This window comes from Eumetopias jubatus, unplaced genomic scaffold (genome assembly GCF_037043125.1).
Source record: "Eumetopias jubatus isolate StellerSeaLion01/CBP00866 unplaced genomic scaffold, mEumJub1_p1.0 scaffold_10, whole genome shotgun sequence".
NCBI lineage: Eukaryota > Metazoa > Chordata > Mammalia > Carnivora > Otariidae > Eumetopias > Eumetopias jubatus.
Window position 1 is genome coordinate 83317763 of NW_028274816.1, and position 7658 is coordinate 83325420.

Genomic DNA, 7658 nt, shown 5'->3' on the forward strand with positions numbered 1-7658 from the left:
TCGCCGCCGAGACCCTCCCGGCCGTGTCAAGCTCTCCGCCCGCTCTGCGCCCTCAGCCGACACACCTCTCCTGCCGGGTCCCGCTCCCTCCCTCTCCCGGGCCCGCGGGTCCCTCCCCCTGCACCTCCCCGGCGCCCTCCTCCTCCGGCCCCCTCCCGCGTCCTTCCTTCTCCCCCTCGCCGCCCAGGCCCGGGGCCTCCGGTAGGCCCGGCTGCGCCAATCCCGGCCGCGGCCCGCCCCCTGACGCCGAGCTGGGCCCGGCGAGGCCCCGCCCGCTGACGTCCGGATTTGCATGAGTTCTTGTGCAGCCGCGGCCCGGGCTCAGTTGTCTGAGCGAGCGCGAGCCGGGAGTCGGGGCGGGCGCGGGCAGCGGCGGGCGGCCGGGCTGTGCTGGGAGAGCGGCGGCGGCGGCGGCGGCGGCGCGGGCGGCGCGGGCGACAGGGGCGCCTCGGCCCGGGCGGCAGTCGGGCGCCGGCAGGAGCCAGCAGCGTCTGCAGCCGCGCCGGCCGCCCGCGCCCCGGCGCGCTCCGGCTCGGCCATGGAGCTGCCAGCTGTTGGCGAGCACGTCTTCGCGGTGGAGAGCATCGAGAAGAAGCGGATCCGCAAGGTAGGGCGGCGCGGGGGCGGCGGCGAGGCGGCGAGGGAGCGGCGGCCGGAGCAGCCCGCGAGGAGGCGGGGAGGGGGTGGGGAGGCTGCGGGCCGGAGCCGGGGATCCCGCGGAAGCTGATGGAGTGCTGTCTCTTCCCCCCCTCAGGGCAGAGTGGAGTATCTGGTGAAATGGAGAGGCTGGTCCCCCAAGTAAGTAGCGGCGGAGGGGCGGGGGCGCTGGGTGCCGAGGCGCGGGGCTCCCGGGCTCCGGACCGCCGAGCTGGTGGGGTGGTGGGGGGAGCGGACGGGAGGCGGGGTGGAGGTGGGGTGGAGGGAGGAGGGGGTGGGGAAGTCGGTGGCAGGCACTGGGGAAGCCGAGCCGCCGAGCCCGAGCCCGGCGCCCTGTGTTGTGCTCCGCTCTCCGGGAAATGCCATCACTAATTTATGCACTAAAAGGAGCCGGAGGAGCTCGAGAGACGCGGGGCCGAGCCGGGGAGGCCGGCGGAGGGAGGGAGGGCGCAGGCACTGACTGATGTGCAGCAGAAAATGGCTCCTTTCCCCTTTCCCTCCACCGAACGGCTCCATATTGCAAAACCAAAAAAAAAAAAAAAATTAAAAAGCGACGAAAATGCAATTGTGTGCCTCTTCCCTCCTAGTGGTGCGGGGAGAGGAAGAAAAAAGGCAGAAAATGTTGGGAACTGTCACTGCGACGCTTTTGGTGGGGATTTTTTTTTTTTAATTTGAAATGCGAAGGCACCGGATGGAGACAGACGCGCAGGCACACGCACACACACACACACACACACACGCGCGCGCACACACAGAGGCATATTTTTATGTTGCTGAGTATTTGGGGGTGCTTGCCGGTGACACCGGGCTCCAGAGCTGAGAGGGGGTGTGCGGGGGGGCCCCCGCTTGGCTGACGGTGATCGGATTAGGGGTCAAATGGAGAACAGCTGAAGCCCTCGCGGAGACTCGGGGTTGGGGAGAGGAGGGGGACTGCGACTTTGCCTTTCCGCTGCTTTGCACGCAGGGTTGCTGGTGAGCAAAGTGGCTTTGGAACATGTCGCAGTAACATGCTTAAAATTCTTGACAACTGCAAAATAAACTGCTAGTTTCATTTTCCTTACCCCTCCCCTTTCTTCCTGCCCTTGTGTGTTTATTTTGACTTGGGGGGGGGTGTCGGGGACCGTGTCAGGCCTGCAGAAATCTCCCCTCCACCTCCCACATCCACAGCTAAATAGCTTTCGGTTCATGAAGACAGAGTAGGGTCTTATGTCATTACCCACCTGGAGGCCGCAAAGCTGGCTCGGTTTTTTTTACGCCGTGTCCCCTCCCTTTTCCCTTGCAAGATATAACACGTGGGAACCCGAGGAGAACATCCTGGATCCCCGGCTGCTGATCGCCTTCCAGAACAGGTGAGCGTCCCCCAGCAGCCGCCGCCCGCAGCCGTGACCGTATATGGGAATGGGAGAGGGGGCCACGCAGCAGTAGGAAAGAGGGAAAGGGCCTGGAGGGGGCCGGCGGGAGCCCCCTCCCTCGACGGGCCTGCACAGGCACGGCTGCGGCCTCGGCTTCTCTTAACCAACGTCCTTGGCGGTTGCGGCAGCCGGGGGGGGGGGGGGGAGGGAGGGGGCGGGGCCGGAGAAGGCGAGGCTGGTGTTTTGGGGGGAACTGTGAGGAGGGTGAGTGCGGGTGGCCCTGCCGCTGCCCAGAGACCTCGAGGCTGCTTCTGGCCCCCCGCGGGCCCCCCTCTCAACGCAACCTTGGAGCCCCACCCCCGGAGCCTAGGTGCTGCTTTGCCGTAACCACTGGGCTCTTGGCACCAGCACCTCTCGGGACAGCTCCAAGGGAGCTGGCCTTGTGAAACCGCCGGACGTCAGGGAACTGCGTTTAACCTGTTGGGGACTGGAGAAAAGTTGATAAGGCCTTAACCACCCTGCTCCCAACCTTCGACCCCCCAGGGAGCTTGGGATCAGTAGGGGGTAGAGCCTGTCTGGTGCTGGGTGCCCTTCGCACCCCCCACTGGGTTCCTCGGTGGGTGTCGGCCCCCGTCCTTGGGGCAGGGGGAGCTTGGCCTAAAGGTTGGTTCCTCGGTGGGAGGGGAGCTGCCTGGTGGTGGAGGGGCTCATCCTTGTGCGCACAGATGTTTGTCACGCTGCAGCTGCTGCAGCTGGATCCACGGCCGGTGGCTGTGGTTCTCTGTTTCGGGGAGGACAGAAGTGGGGGAGGGCGGGCGAGGAGGGGAGGCAGGGCCAGAGTCCGAGGAGCTCGGCCACCCCGCTGCCTTCCATCCCTCCTCCCCCTTTTATTTTGCATGATTTCCTGCGCCGCATTTGGCGCTAAAACTGTAAACTCTAGACCCTCCGAGCGAGCAACCAGCGGGGAAGTTGCTCTCCCGCGACGCAGGGGGGCGCCGAGAAGGGTTCCTGCCCCGGTTCCACCTGGGAGTTCACCACCCTGTAACCATGTCAGCGGCTGATGCCATGTTGCATAATGGGTCCCTGAAGAATTAAAACGCAGGCTGTTGCAATGCCACGCAACTTTGGAGTCAGGCCCCGGCCCGGGCCCCTAGGCATGGCGGAACTCCCCTGGGTTCGCCCACGGTCAGAGGGGTGCCTGGGGTCGCTGGAGAGCGAGTTCCTGGCCCGGGAACAGGTTGCAACTTTTGCAAACGCAGGAGGGGCACCCCCTTCTCCCATGGATGGCTGGGCAGTGCTGGACGATCTGACGCCTAGGCTCGGGTCACCCTCCGCCAGGCCGCCGGCGGAAGCCCGGCAGCCGTGGTGACCGGTGCCACCTCTGGTGGTCTTTATTAATAATTGGAAATCAAGGCGGCCCGGAGCCCAGCTCGGCGAGGAGGCGGTGCTTGTGCGCACCGCTCCGGCTTCGCTCCGCCCAGCCGCTCCGCCCAGGCGGACCCAGAGCCGGTTCACCAGGTGGTTGCGAACCTGGCCAGGCCATGGCCTCTGCGGCCGGCCCCCGCCCCCAGCCCCTAATTGGCTCATTTGCCGCCGTGTAAACAAGGGCGCAGCCCCTCCCCCTGTTTAGTGCCTGGCCTTTAAGAAAACGAGTCCTCCCTTCTGCCGGCGGCACTCGTTATCTGAATCTTAATGAGGTCATTAGCATCCCGTGCCTCTGACGGGGAGGGACGTGTTCGGCGCACACCTCGTTTGGGCTTGTTTGCATCCCCTGGACCCCCGCGCCCACCTCACTTTGCGCAGGGCCGCGGGCCCAAGGCAGCGGGCGCCAGTGCCATCAACCTAGCGCCCAGCTGCCGCCTCCCCGGCCTAGAGGCAAGGCTGCGGGGGGCGCCAGTTCAGGTGCGGATATCAGAGATGGTGGAGCCCTTCGCGGAGGACCCCTTGGGCAGAGGAGGGTCTCTGGGAGCACAGAGCGGGACTCTGGGACCGGACCGAGGCGTCCAGCTGGCGGCACCGATGACCTTCTGCCCTGAGCCCTGATCCCTCTGGGTCTTCCTGGCCTGGCTGCTCGCGGGAGGGGGGTGGGGGTGGGGGGCAGGCGTCACTGCAGGTTGGATCGTAGCAGGAGGGGAGGTGACCCTGAGGCTAACAGCGCTGCCCTCTGTTCCCTCCCCCACTCCCCACCCCCCACCAGGGAACGGCAGGAGCAGCTGATGGGATATCGGAAGAGAGGACCCAAGCCCAAGCCGCTGGTGGTGCAGGTGAATATACTTGCTGGGCCCGGGCCTGTCCACTAGTCTTTCCCTTGCCATTGTCACCTGAGCTGCCTCCACGCCCAGAGGGCAGGGAGTTTCTGCAGAGCGCCCAATTCCACTTCCTTTCCACTTGACCTCCAACACACTGGCCCTGTAAGGCCGCTGCTGACCCGCGTGGGGCTGGGACACTCCTGCGGCTAGAAACATGCTCTGGGGCCGGCCCTATTCCTCTTCTCACCTCCCCTCGCATCCCTGCCTCCTTCCCCCAGGTACCTACCTTTGCCCGGCGCTCCAACGTGCTGACTGGACTCCAGGACTCCTCTGCAGACAACCGCTCTAAGCTGGAGCTGGGCGCTCAGGGCAAGGGCCAGGGCCACCAGTACGAGCTCAACAGCAAGAAGCACCACCAGTACCAGCCGCACAGCAAAGAGCGAGCCGGCAAACCCCCACCGCCAGGCAAGAGCGGCAAGTACTACTACCAGCTCAACAGCAAGAAGCACCACCCCTACCAGCCCGACCCCAAGATGTACGACTTGCAGTACCAGGGCGGCCACAAGGAGGCGCCCAGCCCCACTTGCCCGGACCTGGGCGCCAAGAGCCACCCGCCTGACAAGTGGGCCCACGGCGCGGGGGCCAAGGGCTACCTGGGAGCTGTGAAGCCCCTGGCCGGTGCGGCCGGGGCTCCAGGCAAGGGCTCCGAGAAGGGCCCTCCCAATGGGATGACGCCGGCCCCCAAAGAGGCGGTGACGGGCAACGGGATTGGGGGCAAGATGAAGATCGTCAAGAACAAGAACAAGAACGGGCGCATCGTGATCGTCATGAGCAAATACATGGAGAATGGCATGCAGGCGGTGAAGATCAAGTCCGGCGAGGCGGCCGAGGGCGAGGCGCGCTCCCCCAGCCACAAGAAGCGGGCCGCCGAGGAGCGCCACCCCCCGGCCGACAGGACTTTCAAAAAGGCAGCAGGGGCCGAGGAGAAGAAGGCGGAGGCGCCATCCAAGAGGAGGGAGGAGGAGGCGCCAGGAGCCGGCGACCCGCAGCCCCAGGACGCCGGCTCCCGCAAGCTGTCCCCGACCAAGGAGGCCTTCGGCGAGCAGCCCCTGCAGCTCACCACCAAGCCCGACCTGCTGGCCTGGGACCCGGCCCGGAGCTCTCACCCGCCCTCCCACCATCACCACCACCACCACCACCATCACCACCACCACCACTCGGTCGGCCTAAATCTCTCCCACGCGCGCAAGCGCTGCCTCTCCGAGACCCACGGCGAGCGTGAGCCCTGCAAAAAGCGCCTAACGGCGCGCAGCATCAGCACACCCACCTGCCTGGGGGGTAGCCCGGCCGCCGAGCACCCCACCGACGTGCCCCCCACCGCCACCCTCCCCCAGCCTGAGGTCATCCTGCTGGACTCGGATCTGGACGAGCCCATAGACTTGCGCTGCGTCAAGACGCGCGGCGAAGCCGGGGAGCCCCCAAGCGCCCTCCAAGTGAAGCCCGAGGCGCCCGCGACGGTGGCGGCCGTGGCAGCTGCGCCGGTGACGGCGGCCGAGAAGCCTCCGGCCGAGGCCCAGGACGAGCCCGAGGAGCCGCTGAGCGAGTTCAAGCCCTTCTTTGGGAATATAATTATCACCGACGTCACCGCGAACTGCCTCACCGTCACGTTCAAGGAGTACGTGACGGTGTAGCTGGAGGGCTTCGGAAGGGGAAGCGTCATCCCCGCGGGTGACTTAGCACCTGGTGCCTACGGGCGGACTCCTCCTCTCTCGCCAGCCAGCTACGAGAGATCCGGGCCTGCCCTGGTGCGTGGACGCCCGGGAGCCGCAGTATCCGCGTCCCTCTGCACCCCACTGTCGGCTCCTGGCTGGGGCCTGCCCCCTGGCCGGCACTGGCTCCTTCCACGCGGTGCCTGCGGGTCTCGCCCCCGACCTGCCCCATCCCCGCGCTGGACCTCCCCTCCCTCGTGGACCTCCGGGACTGACAGGGCAGCCACAGCGCCTCGGTCTCAGAGTTATAGTATTATATTTTAACCGTGCTAACTTGTCGAGTGCAGACTTTACTCCCGTTTGTACGTGGTGTTATTATTGAAATGTATTGTTTGAGCTCAAAAGGTCCGACCACCCCCTTCGGGCTGATATATATATATTTATTTGTAGGTATTTATATATTGAAATATAAAAACCTAGATTTATGGAGTTTCCTCTAGATCATGTTATATTCTATATCAGACAAACTATTTTCTGTTGACCTTTCTTCCTGTTCATTCAGTATTTCGGTTGATTTCATTGCCTCCCCTTCCTGGAACTGCAATACCAGTAACGTTGGTATATATTTTTTGATACTGTACACATGGATGTGTTGTTTCTATGTGCAAAAAAAAAAAAAAAGTTTGTTTAAAGGCTAAACGAGCTCTCTAGAAACTGCTGCTACTAGAAATGTCTAAACTATAAGCTTCCAATTATTACCTGCTTGAATGTAAATATTAAATGGAGATGTTGAAGGTGCATTTTCGCTGTTTGAGATTAGCGCAGACGGAGCGTTGGAGGTTCGAGAGGCGGCTGGACCCCTCTCCCCGCCCCACTTACACCTTAGGTCTCGGGGAGGAAACCTCCCGGCGTCCTGCGCTAAACCTTTTGCAAAGGCGAAGCGGACCGATTGCACGGGCAGAGGCGCCCGCGCCAAGGGAGTGACCCTGCTCCCCGGAAGTCGAGAGGCGCTCCCACGGAGAGAGGAATTCCTACGGGGGGAGGGGATGTCAGCGTCGCCCCCGCCCCCAGGGCTTTCGGGCCGGCGGTGCCCTGGGCGCTGGCCGACCCGGGGATCCGCGTGGTGGGGGGAGGGGTGCAGGGGTGAAAGAGCTGCGCGGAGGAGTGGGTGGGGCTGGCCCCCCTTCCCCCGCAGCCGCGCGCGCCGCACCCGCCCGGCACCTGCTGATCTTTGCCCCCCACCCATCCGATGCGCCACACACCCAGGCGCTGGCTACGGTGGGGCAGGGGTGTTTTTAATAATGCCTGCCCGGTAAGGCAGGTTCGGCGGGGAGGGGACCCTCCCAACCCTCTCTAGCGTCGCTTGCTGGCATCGCTGGCCCCGCCCCACCGAGGAAGCCGCCGAGGCTCTTTCTCTGCCAGGCTCTCTCCCCGGAAACCACCAGGCCAGAGGCTCCGACTGGAGGCGCAGCGAGCGCGGCCAGGGCAGGGGCGGGGGGCTTCCTGCGTGGTGGATGGGGAGGAGGAGGGGGAGGATGCCTGGCGAGCAAGGCCGGCTCACCCCTGTTTCCTCAGGGAGCGAGGAAAATGCGGAACCCCGTCTCACTGGTCCTGCTTTGGGTGGCGAGGCTGGGGCCCTTGGTGTTGCGGGGCAGGAAGGGGTTAAGGGCCCAGAGGGGCTGCGGGGAGTG

General features: G+C 64.7%; 1 protein-coding gene across 1 annotated transcript; it reads left to right on the plus strand.

Moving 5' to 3' along the window:
• Positions 1-292: 292 nt before the first annotated feature.
• CBX4 (chromobox 4) lies at positions 293-6767 on the plus strand. The gene is made up of 5 exons (XM_028112711.2): positions 293-607; positions 755-798; positions 1941-2006; positions 4207-4273; positions 4537-6767. Exons 1-5 carry the CDS (start codon positions 293-295, stop codon positions 5947-5949), a joined length of 1905 nt encoding a protein of 634 aa, XP_027968512.2. The 3' UTR covers positions 5950-6767.
• The last annotated feature ends 891 nt before the right edge of the window (positions 6768-7658 follow it).

Excerpts from the sequence above, each read along its gene's own strand:
- CBX4 (XM_028112711.2), top strand. The coding sequence starts at position 293 with ATGAGTTCTTGTGCAGCCGCGGCCCGGGCTCAGTTGTCTGAGCGAGCG. Across the intron at positions 799-1,940 it reads TGGAGAGGCTGGTCCCCCAA|ATATAACACGTGGGAACCCG; the intron begins GTAAGTAGCGGC and ends TTCCCTTGCAAG. Across the intron at positions 4,274-4,536 it reads CCAAGCCGCTGGTGGTGCAG|GTACCTACCTTTGCCCGGCG; the intron begins GTGAATATACTT and ends TCCTTCCCCCAG.